Genomic DNA, 19,792 nt, shown 5'->3' with positions numbered 1-19,792 from the left:
TGGGATTACAGGCATGAGCCACAGCGCCCAGCCGATACGAGAACTTTTTAAGAGGTATTTACTCACTGTTGGTGGGTGATATAAATGGCTTCAGCCTTTTTTTGGAGGTACTTACCAAAAATTGGCAACAGTTACCAAAATTTAATATGTATGTTTGTTGTGACTTGCCAATCCAAGTTTGTTTGTTTGTTTGTTGTGGTTTTTTGGGTTTTTTTTTTTTTTTTTTGAGACAGGGTCTCACTCTCTTACCAAGGCTGGAGTGCAGTGGCACTATCATGGCCCACTGCAGCCTTGACTTCCTGGGCTCAAATGATCTTCCTGCCTCAGCCTCCCAAGTAGCTGGGACTGTAGGTGCACACCACCACTCCTGGCTAATTTTTTTTGTATTTTGCAGAGTCAGAGCCTCACTATGTTGCCCAGGCTGGTTGTGAACTCCTGGGCTCAAGTGATCCTCCCATCTCAGTCTTCCAAAGTGCTGTGATTACAGGTGTGAGCCACCACGTGCAGCCTCAGCAATCAAATTTTAGGAATCCATCCTACCAATTTATGCCTGCCTAAGTAGATAAAAAATATGTACAAGGTTGTTTCTTGTGGCGCTATTACTAGAATGAGAATGTCAATACAAACTAAGGTTGTCTGTAGGCCAGAAAATCCTACACTTCTGTGCTCACAGTCAAAAAGCATTTTAGATGAAGGTGGCAAATATTTTTATTGTAATATTTATGTTTTGTAGTACTTATTTGTTATCAGACACTACTCTTGGCATTTTTTTATATATTATTTTTTTCAGTCTTTGAAAGCAACCCTTGAAGAAATAGATTATCATCTTTGTTTTATAGATGAGGTATCTGAGGCTCAGGGAATAAAAAAAGGCGCCCAAGGCTGCATAGCCAGTATGTGCAGGAGCCATGCGACTTGATTGCTATACACAGCTTAGCCACATGTGTTGCCTTCTTTGTTTTATCAGGAGAAGCAGCATTATTTTTATTATCAGAAAATTAGAAATAGTGCTAATGTCTATTTTTTGACCCCTTTCAATCCTTTCCAGCCCGTTTTTTACATTAATATTTGATTAGTCTTCCTACGACACAGCCATGATTGGGTCACTCCACTGCTTGACGTCTCTCAGTGACTTCCATTTACTTGAAGAGGATATATTCTAAAGTCCATTGTAAGGCTCTCAGAACAATCTGACCCCAGCCTCAGCTTGTCTTTCCCTCCCAGTCTCCCACTACTGTGCTCTGATACCTGTGCACCAGCCAAGCCAAATAATCTACTCCTCGGTGAACATGTATTTTTCTCTATTCCACTTAAGTAGTAACTTGGCTCAACTCTGGGTTGCTGGGTTTCAATATATCCTAGCTGCAGGATCCTAGGCAAGTCGCCTAATCTCTCTGATACTCTGCTATCCCATTTACCTGGAGTTGATTGGCTTAAATGGAATGATCTATGTAAAGTGTGTCGTATCGCCCCTGGCAGATAGTGATCCATGAGTGGTGGTGATATTAAAATAAAGCCTTGAAAAGTACAAGATGAAACTAGAACATCTTGTTATGCTAGAAAGTAAGAAAGTGCAATAAATTGGGGGCGAAGGGAAAGCTCTTCCTTATGGGAGAATGCCAACTAACATAGAGGAATGATGGAGTTGGAAAATCATCACTTGATGCTAAAATGAGTGGGTGACATGAGGAGGAGGAGATTTTTACATAGTCTCAATTCCTCTCCCTACAATTTACCAGTTAATTATAAAGGGAAACATAGTAACTTCATAGTGGAGAAACGTGGCAAACTCCACTTTAGTGACTCCACATTAATGATGTTATCAAAGTTAACACCAATGTTGGGTAAACTAACATCCGTGCTTCCTGAGATGTCGTAGTGAGGGTAACATCATTTTATTGCTATTCCTTCCAAGAATGCATAACCTGCATCATGAGAAAACAAAAGATAAAACCCAGATTCAGAGTTAGTCCACAAAATATCAGGTCTATCCTCATCAAAGATACCAAGAAAGAAAGACCATGAATTCCAGACTAAAGAGATGTGATTTCTAATGTGTTGTATGAAATTGAACTAGAAATTGGACTGGAAAAAAGTAGCCACAAAGAGCATTATTGGGGTAAATGGCCAAATTTGAATAGGGAGTGCAGATTAGGAAATGGTATTTTTATCGTGGTTAATGGCTCTGGTATTTACAATTATACTGTGGTTATATGCAGGAATGTCCTAGTTCTTAGGAAATGTACACTGAAATGTTTAGGAGTAGAGGAGCACGATATCTCCAATGTATTCTCAACTGGTTCAGGAAAAATATGCACATATATGAAAACAGAAAGAATGCTAAAGCAAATGAAACAAAATGTAAACAATTAGTGAATTTTCATAATGAGCATATAGGGATTCTTTGTATTGTTCTTACAATTTTGGAATCGTGCCAAAATTTTGTACTGCGTTAAAGGTACAGTACTTTTTTCGAGAAAACCGCCCAGGGTTCATACTGCACTCCAGCCTAGGCAACAGAGCGAGACCCTATCTCAAAAAAAAAAAAAAAAAAATCTAGGCCGGGCATGGTGGCTCACTCCTGCAATCCCAGCACTTTGGGAGGCCAAGGAGGGCAGATCACCTGAAGTCAGGAGTTCCAGACCAGCCAGGCTAACGTGGCGAAACCCTGTCTCTACTAAAAGTACAAAATTTTGCACCTGTAGTCCCAGCTACTTGGGAGGCTGAGGCAGGAGGATCATTTGAGCCCAGGAAGTGAAGGCTGCAGTGAGCCGTGATAGTGCCACTGCACTCCAGCCTGGGCAAGAGAGTGAGACTCTGTCTCAAAAAAAAAAACTGTGCCAAGATAAGTTTTTTGTAAAAAAAACCCTTAGGAAAAAATTCTTTAATAGGGCTTCATTTAGGAGCCACTATGTACTTCCTAGACTAACGATAATAAGAAGTTTCATGCCACTCTTCAGGCTTCATAATGTAAGCCTGTGGAACACAAGGGGAGAGTATAATTTTTCCAAAACAGTGTAATCTGTGTTTATAGCTTTCTGCTGCTCTTGGTCCAAAGTCATAATATAGTGTATCAAGAGAGATGTATTGATCATATGCATTGTCCTTTATATGTATTATTTCTAACAACTGAACATTTAATGATATTTGGTCTGCAGATACTTTGAGGTTCTAATCTCTGGCAAGAACCATGAATGTAGCTCTTCTATGTTGCCAAATTCAGATCCTCTGCCTTAACAGCCAGGTGGGTTAAAATGATAACCTCTTAGGAAAAATTAAGGAACTTTTTGCAAGGTTGTAGATATTCCTCCATTCAAGGTACAGTACTTTTTTTGAGAAAACAGCCCAGGGTTCACTACTGCAAGATGTAAATTGCTGTCCTTAAGTTCTGTGCCATAAAATCTATGAGCGATAATTTTAGCTTGGCAGTCTAAAAAAAGATTTAAACTGATTGTTTACTGTAGCCATTAAAAAAAAAATCTCAGTAGACATAGAATGTCTACTTTTGATTACTGTGACATTCAGATGAGCCCTCCAAAATTTAACTGGAAAAAGCATGTAAGACTGCAAAATTACATAAGATATATAGAATTATTGGTTCTAAGTCATTTAAATACTTGGAAGCTGTCTTCCAAAGAATAGTTGATCTTAAGGCAATATTTCTGACAAAAATTATCAAGTCCGACTGCCTCATGAGGCTGCTCCTCAAAAGCAGCGGGAAAGCCAAGTTGGAAAGGGGAAAAGAGCAGCTCTAAGACAACGTCTAAACCCACTGTCTTCAGAGTCAGACACGTTCATCATCCTTACTCTCCCCCTTCATAAGATGTACAACTCTGGAAAATTGACTTAACCACTCTCAGTTTTACTTTTCTCTGGAGATTCCTATTTTCTCTGGGGATTATGTGATTATTTTAATAGTACCTACTTCATAGCATTATTTATTGGGGTGAGATTCATTATATCTAACTAGAACAGGCATGAAAGAAGTGCCTAAAATCTATAGTTGCTATTGTTATTCTTTGGTCTCAGAAGCAGTGGGCTGTGTTCAGATACAAACTTTTAAGGAGGGCCACCCAAGTCATTGTTTTACATCCGGATTCTTGTCTGTCGGGAGCCCTTTCCCACTTCCCCTGCCTATCTGGTTATTACGCTACTTCCGTACAAACGTCAGTAGCCAGGAGTGTATACGAACAGTACCACCTAGCCCATTTTCATTGTATGTCCACAGAAGCAAAAAGCTGAAGGAGTATCAGTAAAAATTGAGCAATCTCATGCTATCTTCTGATAGTTTTCTTATAATAAAGGGAAGAAAATATTGGCTTTAAAAATTCAAGAATGCTCAAGCTTACAATTTTTTGTGGAAGAAATGACAGAGACTTGAGAAGGAATTTTCAGAAATCTAATGGATCATAATTTTGGCAGAAAAGTTATTCAGGGTAGATAAGCTGGCATGGATCAAGAGTCCACCAGGTAGATTGGACCGTAAATTCTAGCAGTAGACAGTTTTCAAGTGCTTTATTCTACCTGAGCTATTTAATATGTATTTTATATGAGGAAATAGAATTTATGCCCAGTTGAAAAGGGGCTGGGGATCTAAAAGCTCTGGAGGTTTTCCTTAGGCTATAAAGCTGAGAAGACTCCTCCTTTCAGATGTCAGTGAGGATCTGGGTGGTCATGATATCACTGACCACTTTGCTGCCACTGCTAACTCTAGCCCAGAATCCGCCACATTCCTTTTGAGAGAATAACATTTTGAAAATTCAACTCAAATTTAATGATATCCCTGATAGTCTTTTACATATTTTGTCTTATTTGTTGTTTCGCTGCCTGGCTAAGTTGTTTTTACTTTCAGGGGCATGCCCGAGCCCTATCCTAACAGAGTTGATAGATCTCTTGATAAACAAAGAGGCGTAAAGACATCAGAGATGCAGTTTTAGCACATTCTCGGTAGTCAGAGCTCTTGTTGAAATGAAAATCCCTTGCTCCGTCTCACTTTTCTTAAGCTCTGAACCCCACTGGTCCAAATGTGAATACAAAGAATCTCTAGGATAGTTAAGCCAAGCAGGGGTAAAATTCAGGGAGAACTAATCCAAACGCTGAGAGGGAATGTGGCACTGGTGGGCATGCTGGGCATGATCAAGTTGGTGGTGTGGGCTCTCAGGGCAGAGCTATGGCACCTGTTCTCAGAGGTTTCCCATGTGCTGTCAGTACTTGCTGGTTTGTTTGTAAATAAACTTGATAGGAACCTTTCCATTCAAATTTATAATGCTGTCTTTAAGGTGATGTTCCTTAAATTTTTGGCTAACAACTCCTTGGCAAATCTCACAAAAGCTGTGGATTCTCTCTTCTCAGAAGAATGCATGTAGGCCTACATATACCCAAACAGTTTACATAATTTCAAGGAATTAGCAGGAAGCGCTTTCACCATGGTTCATGGAAGCTACTCTTAATGCTCTACAACTGGCCACAAGATGGTGGTGGTGATGACTACCATTTATTTAGCTTGTACTATTAGTCAGGCACTCTTCATTCTTCATATCCAAAATGAACTCTGGATAGCCCCTTCCAAACCTGTTCTTCCCCCATCCTTACTCATCTCAGGTAACACTCACTCCATCTCTTTAGTTGCTCAGTTATGCTGAGTCCTTATCACTACTACTGTTGCCACCTTCCTCCTAGCCAGTCATCTCTTGCATTATTACCTTATTTATTATTGTGAGTGATCTCCCTACTTCTACCCTTTCTATTCTCAATACAGTAGCCAGAGTCATTGCTCCTATTAAAATGAAAGTCATATCACACTACTATCCTACTCAGAACTCTGCAGAGTCTTCCCATTTCATTCACAGTAAAAGATGATGGCCAGGGCCTCTGCGCTGCACAGCCGCAAGGGCAACTGTTCACATAGATGACAATATGTTGTGCAGTAGATGATGTACACAACGGCTCCAGTAAAGGTCCATAAGCCCTGTACAATCTGCCCCACCCCCCTAATTCAGTTACTTCTGTGACCTCGACTCTCCTACTGCTTTTCCCTCATTCACTCTGTTCTAGCCACTTGATCTCCTTTATGACCTTCAAATACACCAGGCCTGCACTGCCTCAGGATCTTTGTACTGGATGTTACTTCTGCTTGGAACAGTCTTTCCTCAAATATGTGCTCAGCTCATGTTCTTGCCCTTTTAAAGTCATTGCTCAAAAGTCACCTCGCTGAGGCCTATACTAACCATCCTTATTTAAACACAGTCCTCATCTCTACCCTAGACCTTTGTATCTATGCTACTTTTTCCATAGTAATCATGACCTTCCAACTCATTAATAATATCTAATTTACTTATTTTTTTTTCCTGAATGGAATGCAAGCTTCACTAGGATCCTCACTGGAATGCAAGCTTCACTAGGTTGGAGATTTTTGTCTGTTTTGTTCAATGCTGTGTGTGCAGTGCCTAGAAGAGAGGCTGATACATAATAAGAGCTCAGATATCTGTTGAATAAAATGAACAAACCTTAGGAAGATATATTCTTTTAAAACACAGATTTAGATTCAGAGAGATTAAACTTCTTGCTCAAAGTCACACAATTGATAAAAGGTATAGCTAAGATTTTTGGACTTTCTGACACCAAAGATGTGCTTAACTACTGCATCAGTCTTCCTTTCTAAAGATAAAAATATTCCTTTCTAAGGATATGCAAAATCAGAGATCAAAATGTAGTCCAGAAGTAGGAGTCTTATTCTGTAGATTATAATGCGTTGCTAAGAGAAATGAAAGAAAACTGATTATTGGAGATACACCGTATTTATGGGTTGGAAAACGCAATATTTAAAAATGTCAGTTCTCCTAAGTTGAACTATGGATGCAAAATTTTCCAAATAAAAATCCAAGCAGACTTTTTTGTAGAGATTGGCAAACTGACTGTAAAATTCCTATGCAAATATAAAGGAACTCAAATAGCCCCATCTAATTCTTTATTCATTATTATTATTATTATCTTGAGACAGGGTTTCGCTCTGTTGCCCAGGCTGGAGTGCAGTAGCACAGTCATGGTTCATGGTTCACTGCAGCCTTGACCTCCTGGGCTCAAGCGATCCTCCTGGCTCAGCCTCCTGAGTAACTGGAACTACATGCCTGGCTATTTTTATTTTTTATTTTTATTTTTTTTCTAGGGATGAGGTCTGGCTGTGTTGCCTGGGTTTGTCTCAAACTCCTGGCCTCAAGCTATCCTTCTACCTCGGCCTTTCCAAGTGCTGAGATTTCATGCATGAGTCACCACACCTGACCTAAAACTAAGGGTGCTTTTGGAAAAAGGAAAAAAAAAAAACAAAGGAAATTTTGGTGGTAAGCAATTTAAGAGGAAGCCAGTAGCTCCATTAGAGCAACAAGCTTAACTCTGTCGTATGTGGACAACTAAGAAGGGTCCTCCTGGGGTCAGAACAAACTTTAAACACTGTCCTCAAAAGCTACTCCTGCAAATGGGCCTGAATTTATTGGACTAGACCATGGAGTAATTTATGCTCCAGAGCATTATTGAAAACAATAGAGCGACCAGCCAGCAATTAGTGGGTCCTAACAGCTGGGTGTAATACCAGCAAGAGGCAGACAGCCTAACAGATCAGGGAAAGAAAGTGCAAAGAGAGCCCTGCTAGAACCATTGTTCGAATGCCCAAGGTTCTGCTCTCTGAGGAGCAACATTGGAGGCTTCACACTGCAGATAAAATACTTTACTAAAATAGTCAAGCCAAGTTATTAAATAAAGAAAAAATAACTATAAAAACAGGCTAGGTGCAGTGGCTCATGACGGTAATCCCAGCACTTTGGGAGGCCATGGGAGGCAGATCACTAGAGGCCAGCAGTTTGAGAGCAGCCTGGCCAACATAGCGAAACCCTGTCTCTACTAAAAATACAAAAATTACCCAGGCATGGTGGTGCGCACCTGTAATTCCTGCTACTGAGAAGGCTGAGGCGCAAGAATCGCTTGAACCCAGGAGGCGGAGGTTGCAGTGAGCTGAGTTTGTGCCACTGTACTTCAGTGTGGGTGACAGAGTGAGACTCTGTCTCAAAAAAACAAAACAAAACAAAAAACACTGAAACAAAACACCAGGGTTGGGGATGGAAGTAGGGGGTTGGAATCAGATTATAACTCGAATTCACTGGGGAAAAAAAAAAACAGAAAAACGGTAAGTAGGAAGGCTAATATAACAAACTACAAGTATGTATTTCCCCTTCTATCTTGTCTCAGCTTCTTTGAAAGACAAAATTATATATAGTAATGTATTATTAGGTTTTCAACATATGTAGTTGTACTGTATGTTACAATAATAGCACAAAAGGGGAAGAGAATATAGATATATAGAATTAATGTTTCTATATATAACCAGAAGTTGGTATAAACCCAAAGCTGTTATGATAAGTTAATATTGTATGGCAAGTTGCAGAGCAACCACTAAGAAAATAAGTAAAAAAAAAAAAAGTAAAATGAGAGAGTATTAAAGGAATTAAAATGTTGCACTAGAAAATATTCAGTTAACAAAAAAAGGATAAAGAAAGACTAGACTAGAGGAACAAAAAAGATATGAGATATATAGAAAACAAAAAAGTAAAATTGCAGATATTATGTTAATAACAATAAATGTGAATGGATTAAACATTTTAATCAAAAGGCAGAGATTGTCAGACTGGGGGAGATCTCACTATGTGCTGTTTACAAAAGATACACTATCAAAGATACAAATAGATTAAAGGGAAAAATGATTAAAAAGATAAACTGTGGAAACAGCAACCACAAGAAAGCTGGAGTGATTATGCTAATATCAGACAAAACAGATATTTTTAAATGCTAGTAGAGATTTAAAAGGACACTTCCTAATGATAAAAAAAGGCCAATCCATGAAGATATTACAGTTATAAATATATATCATTATCCCTCATTATCTGCAGGGAATTGGTTCCAGGACACCCTATGGATAAAAAAAAACTTCAGATGTTCAAGTTTGTTATATTAAATGGGATAATATTTGCATGTAACTTATATGCATCCCCCTGTATACTTTGTCATCTCTGTATTACTTCTGATACTTAATACAGTGTAAATGGTATATAAATAGTTGTTAAACGGTTTTTTTCTTTGCATTATTTTCTATTGTTGTATTGTTACATTTCTGAATATTTTTGACCCATGGTTGGTTGAATCTGTGGATGCAGAACCCACAGAGATCAAGGGCCTAACAATATAGAGCCTAACGTGGATGTACCTAACAACATAGATCCAAAATACATAAAGCAAAAACTGAAAGAAATGGAGGAAGAAATAGACAATTCAGCAATAATATCCCATTCTCAATAATGCAAAAAGATTCAGCAAGGAAACAGAAGACCCGAACAACACAATAAACCACCTAGGCATAATAGACATCTATAGAACTCTAAATAGTAATTGCAGGATACATATACAGATGCAACATTCTCTAGGGTAGATCATATGCCAGCCCATTTTTAAAGAACTTAATTAATTTTAAAACATTAAAATCATAAAAATTATGTTTCCTCTCCACAATGGAATGAGAAAAGAAATCAATAACAAAAAGAAATTTGGGATATTCACAACCATAGGAAACAATGTACTCCTAAATATCCAATATGTCAAAGATGAAATAAGAGAAATAAAAAAATACTTTTTGACAGCCTGGGCAACAAAGTGTGAGACCCCGTCTCCACAAAAAAATAATTTTAGCCAGGCATGGTGGCACACACCTGTAATCCTAGCTACTCAGGAAAATCTCTTGAGCTCAGAAGTTAGAAGCTGCAGTAAGCTGTGATCACACCACTGCACTGCAGCCTGGGTGTCAGAGTGAGACCTTGTCTCTAGATTTAAAAAAAGAAAATTGTTTCGATAAGAGACAATGAAGACACTACATACTAAAACTTACAGAATGAAGCTAAAGCAGTGCTTAGTGGGAAATTTATAGCTGTAATCGCTGAAATTAAAAAACAAGAAACATTTGAAATCAGTAACCCAGTCTTCCACCTTAAGATACATAAAAAGAAGCAAACTAAACCAAAAGCAACCAGAAAGGAGGGACATAACAAAGATTAGAAATTAGTCAAATATGGAATATGAAAACAAGAGAAAATCAATGAAACCAAAAGATTATTCTTTTGAGATGATCAACAAATTGACAAACCTTGGGTAGACTGACCAGGAAAAAAGAAGACTCAAATTGGTAAAATCAAGAATGAAAGAAATGACATTACTATTGACCTTACAGAATTAGAAAGGATCATCATGAACAACTGTATACCAACATACAGTTTTGTTATTTATGTTATTTCATGTTGGATAACTTATATGAAATAAAGACATTCCAGGAAAGACACAAACTACTAGAACTTACTCAAGAAATACAACTTCTGAATAGACAAGTAAAGAAATTGAACTATTGCTACTGTTACCACCACCACCACCACTACCCACAGGCCTGGTACGGTGGCTCATGACTGCAATCCCAGCACTTGGGGAGGCTGAGGCAGCTGGATCACTTGAGGTCAGGAGTTCAAGAACAGCCTGGCTAACATGGTGAAACCTCCTGTCTACTAAAAATACAAAAATTAACTGGGCCTGGTGATGGGCGCCTGTAAGCCCAGCTACTTGGGATGCTGAGGCAGGAGACTCACTTGAACCCGGGAGGCGGAGGTTTCAGGGAGCTGAGATCATGCCACTGCACTCCAGTCTGGGTGACAGAGGGAGACTTTCTCTCAAACAAAACAAAATGAAACAAAAAACAAACAAAACTACACACAAAGAAAAGCCCAGCCCCAAATGGCTTCACTAGTAAATGTTACCAAACATTTAAAGAAGAATTACCAGTTCTTCACAAACTCTTCCAAAACATAGAGGAGAAAGAAACACTAACTTATCTTATGAGGCCAGTATTATGCCAATACCAACTCCAGATAAAAACATCACAAGAATAACGGGGGAACCTGTCCCCAATATTTCAGTGTAGGTTCTTTCTATTTTCCATAAGTGTTGACTGGTTGAGAAATAAAGAGAAAGAGTACAAAGAGAGGAATTTTACAGCTGGGCCTCTGGGGGTGACATCACATATCGGTAGGACCGTGATGCCCACCTGAGCCTTAAAGCCAGCAAGTTTTAAGGATTTCAAAAGGGGAGGGGGTGTTAGAAAAGGGAGTAGGTCACAAAGATCACATGCTTCAAAGGGCAAAAAGGAGAACAAAGATCACATGCTTTTGAGGAAACAGGACAAGGGCAAACTCAGAACTACTGATAAGGGTCTGTGTTCAGCTGTGCATGTATTGTCTTGATAAACATCTTAAACAAAAGAAAACAGGGTTTGAGAGCAGAGAACCGGTCTGATCACAAATTTACCAGGGTGGAGTTTCCCAATCCTAGTATGCCTGAGGGTACTGCAGGAGACCAGGGCGTATTTCAGTCCTTATCTCAACTGCATAAGACAGACACTCCCAGAGCGGCCATTTATAGACCTCACCCCAGGAATGCATTCCTTCCCCAGGGTATTAATTACTAATATTCCTTGCTAGGAAAAGAATTTAGCGATATCGTCCCTACTTGCACGTCCGTTTGTAGGCTCTCTGCAAGAAGAAAAATATGGCTCTATTTTGCCCAACCCTGCAGGCAGTCAGACCGTATAGTTATCTTCCCTTGTTCCTTGAAAATCACTGTTATTCTGTTCTTTTTCAAGGTGCACTGATTTCATATTGTTCAAACACACGTTTTACAATCAATTTGTACAGTTAATACAAATATCATAGTAGTCCTGAGGTGATGTACATCCTCATCTTACAAAGATAACAGGATCAAGAGATTAAGACAGGTGTAAGAAATTATAAGAGTATTATTTGGGAACTGATAAATGTCCATGAAATCTTCACAATTTATGTTCAGAGATTGAAGTAAAAACAGGTATAAGAAATTATAAAAGTATTATTTGGGAACTGATATATGTCCATATTAAAATGAAATCTTCACAATTTATGTTCCTCTGCCGCGGCTCCAGCTGGTCCCTCCATTCGGGGTCCCTGATTTCTCGCAACATCTCTCCCTTTTTTTATATATAAATGTGCCATGGTGCTGAAGGCTTGTTCGTTTTCTTGGTTTTGACTCAGGATTCTTTGACTGGTCCGGCACACTAAAAACAAGCCGATTAAACAGAGAAACATAATTCCAAAATTTACTACAGTGGAGCTCCCCATAGACTTAATCCAAGTCGTGGGGTTTAGTCCAGAAAGACTTTGTGCCACCTGATCTAACGCCTCAGCTCCAGGCACAATGGATAAATGAGCTTGAGAGCCTTCAAAAATTTGTTTCTTTAATTTAGTTATGTCCAAGGATAAATTATCTTCCCTACCCAGAAGGTGTCCTTTGACCATTTCCCATTAATGATCAGTCTTGTTGTAGGAATATGGTGTGATACAGAAATCAGAAGTATTCCAATCGCATTGCATTTGCATGCGATGTTTGAGACTCATTAGCCGATCCCCAAGCCAAATAACAGACTGTCTTAAATCATTAATTTGATTAGCCAATTTTTGATCAATGCCTTGTTGAGAATTCCACATTTGGGTGGAATTGGCTTGCCAATCATTAACAAAATGAGCCGTTTGAATAGATTGATGTAATGCCATTCTGGCAGTGGTGGCCAGTGTAATGACTGTAATTAGGCCCATGATCACAGTGATTAAAGTGAAAACAAATCTCTTAGATCTTTTGAGAATTCGTTGTAACACTTCATTAATTAAATGTACTGAGGGGGAAGATTCCCAGGTCTGGGTAAAGTTACCAATATCCAGATTCGTTCTTGAACTCGAACCAACATTGTACTTTTCCTGGAGTCAAAACGGGAGTTAATACAAGTGTATAAATGACAGGTAATGCATTGGACAGTTTGATTGTTTGTCCAAATTTTGATATTTCCCACTAATAGCATGTAAGGAGGCTTAACACAACTCTATATAGGAAGAGTCAGGTTGGAGGTAAACAAAGCATAATGTTTGAATGTACGTTGATAGGGAGAGGAGCGGCGGTGGCAATTCCTGATGTTCTCTGCCGTAAAGAAGCAATCCAAGGTGCCTGGGGATGCCAAAGAAGTAGAGGGGCATACCTGGGTTGAGAAGAATTATCATAATGCCAATTGAAGTCCCATAAAGGGGTATTGGCATCAAAAAGAGGAAAAGGATTCAAAGGGGATTTCTCTTGGTGGTCAGAATCACGGATGCGAGGGGTGGTAGTGGGGACAACAGACAGAAAAGTTTCCCCTTCCCATACTCGCAGTCCGGACATGGCAATAGCCAATTTCCAAAGGTCTGGGTGTTCTGGGCTCAGAATGGGGAATATCATACAAGGCCTCTGGGGGTAATGCCCTTATCTTCCCATTTTAAGGGAAAGAACGAGCGGAACCTTCTATGCAAAATAGGATGATGATCCTTGTCCTCCCAGTAAGAAATAAAATAAGTAGCCTCCAGACATTCCCTTCTGTCAGAGGAGCAATTGTTTTTTGAATAGCCCTTTGGTGTCCAGTCTATTATTAAACCACGAGTCATTTTTTAATACTACTGCATGTAAGTTAACACAGTCTTCCCAAATTAAAGTTTTAGATGGGCGCTCAAAATTTTTAGGACATGGTTTTCCTACAGGTTTTTTGTTTTTTGTTTTTTTGTTGTTGAGATGGAGTCTCACTCTGTCGCCCAGGCTGGAGTGCAGTGGCTCACTGCAAGCTCCACCTCCCAGGTTCACACCATTCTCCTGCCTCAGCCTCCCGAGTAACTGGGACTACAGGCACCCGCCACCATGCCTGGCTAATTTTGTTTTGTATTTTTAGTAGAGACGGGGTTTCACCATGTTAGCCAGGATGGTCTCGATCTCCTGACCTTGTGACCCGCCCGCCTCGGCCTCGCAAAGTGCTGGGATTACAGGTGTGAGCCACCGCGCCCAGCCTTCCTACAAGTTTATATTGAAAGTATGGTGTATCAACTACAGACCATTATCTCTCTCTCTCTCTTTTTTTTTTTTTTTTTGAGACTGAGTCTCTCTCTGTGGCCCAGGCTGGAGTGCAGTGGAGTGATCTTGGCCAACTGCAACCTCTGCCTCCCGGTTCAAGCAATTTTCCTGCCTCAGCCTCCTGAGTAGCTGGGATTACAAGTGTGCACCACCACGCCTGGCTAATTTTGTATTTTTAGTAGAGACAGGGTTTCACTGTGTTGGCCAGGCTAGGCTCAAACCCATGACGTCAAGTGATCCGCCTGCCTCAGCCTCCCAAAGTGCTGGGATTACAGGCATGAGACACCATGGCAGGCCCAGATCATTATCTCTTATGAATATAAATGCAAAATTCTCAACAACATTCTATCAAACCAAATCCAGTAACAAATAAAGATAATTACATGCCATGGCCAAGTGGAATCTATCACAGTAGTGCAAGATTGGTTTACCAACCAAAAGTCAATCAATTTAATATATCATATCAGCAGGATAAAGAACACAAAGCATATGATCCTCCCAACAGATGTAGAAAAACAGTATTTGCCAAAATTCAACTCCTTCATAATAACGCTCAACAAAGTAGGAACGGATGTGAACTTCTTAACCTGATAAAGGCATCTATGGAAAAACCAAGAGCCAACATAATGCTTAATGGTTAAAGACTGAATGCTTTCCCCCTAATATCAGGAACATGGACAGAATATCCACTTTCCCACTTTATTCAACATTGTAGGCAAGAAAAGGAACAAAAGGCCTTCAGATTGGAAAGGAAGAAGAAAAATTCTTATCTAAAGATGACATCTTATAAATAGAAAGTCCTAAGGAATCTACTCAGAAACTACTCGAACTAATATATAAGTTCAGCAGAATTGCAGTATGTAAGATCAACATACAAAAATCAAATATATTTCTATACATTTGGAATAAACAGTCTGAAAATGAAGTTAAAACCATTTAGGATCAACAGGAATAAAACATTTGGGAATAAATTTAACAAAAGAAGTACAAAAATGTATACTCTGAAAACTACAAAACATTGCTGAAAGAATGAAAGAAGACCTAAATAAATGGAAAGCCATCCCCCATGTTCGTGGATTCAAGGCAACTATGCTCACCACTGCATCATCCATGCATTCCCAAGTTCATAGAGTTTGCTGTACAACTTACAAAGTATACAACCCATAACTGCCCCCTCAAAATTAAATAACTTATTTTATGATGTCAAGTATTTACCTTGGGCTGTCAAGTCAATCCATCCCAAAAGTAGGAAGTAGGTCACTTGATATTTTAGGTATGTCTCCTTAGATTTATAGTTACTTTTTCGCAATCTCCCAGTAAATGGAAAATAAAGCACTTTGTCCCAAGTAACAATAATTCATAAGTAGTTATTATTCCTGCTTTATAGATAAAGAACTGAAGCTCAGAGAGACTTAATTTGCTTAAGGAAGGACAGCTGTGGAGCCATTGTCTAGTTCAGGTCCATCAGTTACAAAGCCCTGTTTGTTTTGACTATGCCATGTTGCATTTGAAACAGGAGTACATTAGATTTTTTAAATAGTAGACTGGCCTCTTAAGTTTCAGAGTGGTTTTGTTCAGAGACCCTGTTTATAATATATTCCAGTATTAAGAATTTGTGTTCAATTGTTAATACCATAAATATCTATTTTGTGCTTACTGCATGCAGGCACTATGAGGAGTAAATAGTAATGAATATATTAATCCTTACTTTAGCAGAGAAAGTAAGTATGCAAATAAACAATTGCAGTATAGCAAGATAACTGCAGTGCTGGAAGTCTTAAATAAGAACAGTGGTAACATAGAAGAAAGTAATCAGCTCTACTGGAGTGGCCATAGAAGATGAGATGATTGAATTGGACATTCAAGGCTATGTAGGAGTTTGTCACTTGATATATGCGTGCTTCTTTGTGTGTCATGACTAACTATGGAAAGCATTTATGCATAAACATAAGTATTGAGTTTTTAAGTAAATAAGGTAGGAAAAAAGTTCATTATTAGTTTGCAGGAATCCTGTGTTCCTTTACACCTTTTTAATAATTAGCTTTGTGTTCAGGTATAATTAAAACTCCTTGGCAAAATACAGAAGCCTGAGAAGGGAAATGCTTTTTGCTGTCGTGTGGTTTGTAAAATGCATTGCAAAACAACTAGCTATTAGAGTTCTTTAATTCTGTTGTATCTGCTTTTTGGAATTTAAAGTTAAATGGACAAAGTAAAAGAAAAATTTGTGAGTTTATGAACAATTTCATTCTTTTATCAAATTGTGGTAAACTCAACAAGTGAATATACTTGGGATATACGCTTTTCAAATTTTTCAGGAGAAAAAGCTTTAAATTGCATTTGTGACTTTTCTAGTTGTCAGTGGTTTCTCACACGCAAATCCTGTGTGTTAATGTGTCAGTGGTTTCTTTTGTTGTTGTGTTTTTTGGGTTTTTTTTTGTTTTTTTTTTTTGAGACAGAGTCTCACTCTTTCGCCCAGGCTGGAGTGCAGTGGCGCGATCTCCACTCACTGCAACCTCCGCCTCCCAGGTTCATGCCATTCTCCTGCCTCAGCCTCCCAAGTAGCTGGGACTACAGGCAACCGCTGCCACGCCCGATTAATTTTTGTATTTTTAGTAGAGATGGGGTTTCACCGTGTTAGCCAGGATGGTCTCGATCTCCTGACCTCGTGATCCGCCTGCCTCGGCCTCCCAAAGTGCTGAGATTACAGGCGTGAGCCACTGCGCCCAGCTCAGTGGTTTCTGATGAAACTACAATTTAAAGCTTTTTTGCAACACCTATTTGGTAAAAAATTTATTCTACAGGATTTTGAGCAGTTTCTAACATTAATTTGTATAGTTGTTACCTAAAATAATGAATGATAAGTTCTGCGTTTATGAAGAAATATCTTATTAGAGCCATGTATCAACATAACTATTTTGGTTTTTTAAAAAATTAACCAGCTCCCTTATGTCTTAATGTAGCCTTTTGGTCACCTATTTCATTATCCCCCTTGGGATAAATAGAGAAAATTGACAGGGAAATGGTAATCTTCTACTTTCAGAATCTTTGATTTGACCAAGTTGTAATACTTATACAATTGGGCTAAATAAAAGGGTGTCTATTACCTAATATAGATTTTTGGAAGTGCATGTAGACAATTCTGGAAAATAGGGTATCTGTTTACAGGTGACTGGCAATTATTACAAATGAAAGGATGGGACTTTGTGTTTTGTTTTGGTTTTGGTTATTGCAGTGGCTGATGTTTTGGTACTCCAGAGTAGGTTAAGTATGCATTATATGGTTATGGCAGAGGTTTCTGATATGCTGTATTTGAGAAAACATATTTAAATATATGCAGATTTTAGTAATAGTTTTAGTGGCAATACTCTTTGCAAACTCATTTGATTATATTTAAGGTAATCATTATTTTGCGAAACTGTATTGCTATCTGAATCTAGAACTCTATCTACATGATACTGTATGCTAAATTGTATATAGCAATATATTAAAATCAGTGCCTTATGGTGAATCCAAAGTGATTAAAAGGAAACACTGCTTTTCATTTATGAATGCATGTTTAAGAAAGAAAAATATATTTCATTTTTAGATTATATAAATGGTGGTGAACTTTTTACTCATCTTTCTCAAAGAGAGCGTTTCACAGAGCATGAGGTGCAGATTTATGTTGGAGAGATTGTGCTTGCCCTCGAACATCTCCACAAGGTAAGACTCTTCATTTTTCAAGTTTCTTTTCTGAAGTCTGTTAACTAAGGTAATAATGGAGCTGGAAGAGCTAATGTTTTTACATGTTATTGTCTTAGTGGAGATTATGAAAGCACACTTATAGAACATTACCAATTTTCTCAATTTCATAATTCCGTTTGAAAAAATCTACTTTCCAATTGTACTTGCTATGATAGAGATTAAAAAGAACCTAAGCAGGTTTTGGCTTTTATCCTGAAAAATCCTAATGCTTATTTGTTACAAAGTATCATTATAATAAAAGCTTTTAATTGTTAAAATAACCAATAAAATGAAACCATCAGTCATAATATGTATTTCCTTCATTGTAATTTACTGCATTGCAGACTCTGCCTGTACATCTTCAGGGTGTATCCTGATGAGGTTGGAGAATAAGAGTTATTTCCCACTCGCACTCTGGCTTTCTTTTCCATTTGTTTTGTCCCTGACACCGTCTCTTGCTCCCACCCCCTCTCTCCTCCACTGTCCCCAGGTAGGATGAACTCTTACTAAAAAACTTTAAATGGAATTCATGTCTGTGACCCTATGCAAACTGTAACAATCAGTTTAAACTCTAAGAAATGTTATTGCAGATAACCATTAATCTTGAGCCAAGAAATTTTGACTCATTTTTTGTTTTACTTAATGAGGAAACATTGTAGAAGCAGTCATTATGTAGACTGGGCTTGTGTTTTTCCTCAGAGACAGAAAGTACTCAAGTAATTTTTAAATTAGGACAATTCAGGTACATCATGAAGCCACCCTTCCTTGTCCTGTTATATTCAGGTCCTACACTAGTTTAAGATAGAGATTGAAATGCTGATTGTGGAGCATAGAAAAGAAAGGAGAGAATTGAAGGGAAAAGGAAGGATGAAGGATGACATTTCTAAAGGGGCAGGCAGCAAGGTGGAGGTAACAGGTGGGTGAGGCTGTGAGAATAAATTATGGTAAGATGTAAGAAAAAAAGAGATCAGGAAAAGGGCAGATCCAGCCCAGAGCAGAAACCAGACCTGCCAGGTGAAGGGAGATGGTTCAAGGGTAGGAATCTTAGGGAGACTGAATGAAAAACGTGTGAGAACAAGGAGGGAAAGAAACCTTTGGTAATGGGGGGTTGAGGGGCAGGGCTGCAGCACAATGGAGAGGAAGAGGAACGAGGTGCAGTCAAGTAGGCACTCAAACTGAGGTAGCAGAACAGACACTTGGACTTCTTTTCATGGAATTATTGATACGGTAACAAGCTTTAAGATGATTTTTGTGGGATATAAGATACTTAAGACATTTTCATACAAGAAACTATTGGACCCAAGAATATGCTGCAAAGAAAGACCTTTGAAATTTATGATTTAGGGCAATTAGTTTATAATATAAAAATGATGGTAGAAATCATCATAAATATGAGTAAGAAACAAAATGAATAGCTCCAGTGAGTAAGCTAGGAAGTCCAGTGTAGTGGTGCAATCTTGGCTCACTGCAGCCTCCACCTTCCCAGGCTCAGGTGATCCTCTCGTGTCAATCTCCCGAGTAGCTGGGACCACAGGAACATGCCACCACACCTGGCTAAGTTTTGTATTTTTTATAGAGATGAGGTTTTGCCATATTGCCTAGGTTGGTGTTGAACTAGACTCAAGCAATCTGCCCGCCTCAGCCTCCCAAATTACAGGCATGAGCCACTGTGCTTGTCCGAAAATCCGGTTTTTAATTTATGTGAAACTTGCTGATTGTCAAACACAGAAGTAAATAAAACAATGAATGTTGGATATAACTGCAATTGATATGGAATGAGAGTAATATAGTAAATGAACTCTTGGTTAACCTTCTCTTAATCTTACTACCCTAAAAAGATACAGATAAATATAACGCAAAGCCAGCAATGTTAATCTTGATAAAGCTACTAACATTGGGTTTCACAGGAAGAGGCAAAAATGGATGTTTACTTGCAAGTGATGAGGTGACGCAGATAGTAAATTATTTGTTTCTAAAATCTTTTCTAAAGAGGTTGTTTTTTAGGAAAAAGCATCTCCTGGTTGTTAGATGCATA

General features: G+C 38.6%; 1 protein-coding gene across 3 annotated transcripts in view; it reads left to right on the top strand.

The window, feature by feature from the left end:
• Positions 1-19,792, top strand: part of RPS6KA5 (ribosomal protein S6 kinase A5) — a 188,690-nt gene that overhangs the window by 95,320 nt on the left and 73,578 nt on the right. For all 3 annotated transcript variants that reach the window (XM_016926595.4, XM_016926591.4, XM_016926594.4), the window contains exon 4: positions 17,621-17,736. Coding sequence is in view for 2 of the 3 variants with exons in the window: in XM_016926591.4 (XP_016782080.1) it covers positions 17,621-17,736 (116 nt within the window). In the remaining variant the exon portion in view is untranslated. The remainder of the gene's footprint in view (positions 1-17,620; positions 17,737-19,792) is intronic.

This window comes from Pan troglodytes, chromosome 15 (genome assembly GCF_028858775.2).
Source record: "Pan troglodytes isolate AG18354 chromosome 15, NHGRI_mPanTro3-v2.0_pri, whole genome shotgun sequence".
Classification (NCBI taxonomy): Eukaryota; Metazoa; Chordata; class Mammalia; order Primates; family Hominidae; genus Pan; species Pan troglodytes.
Note: the sequence above shows the minus strand (reverse complement) of the source record. Positions and strands in the feature narration are given on the sequence as shown.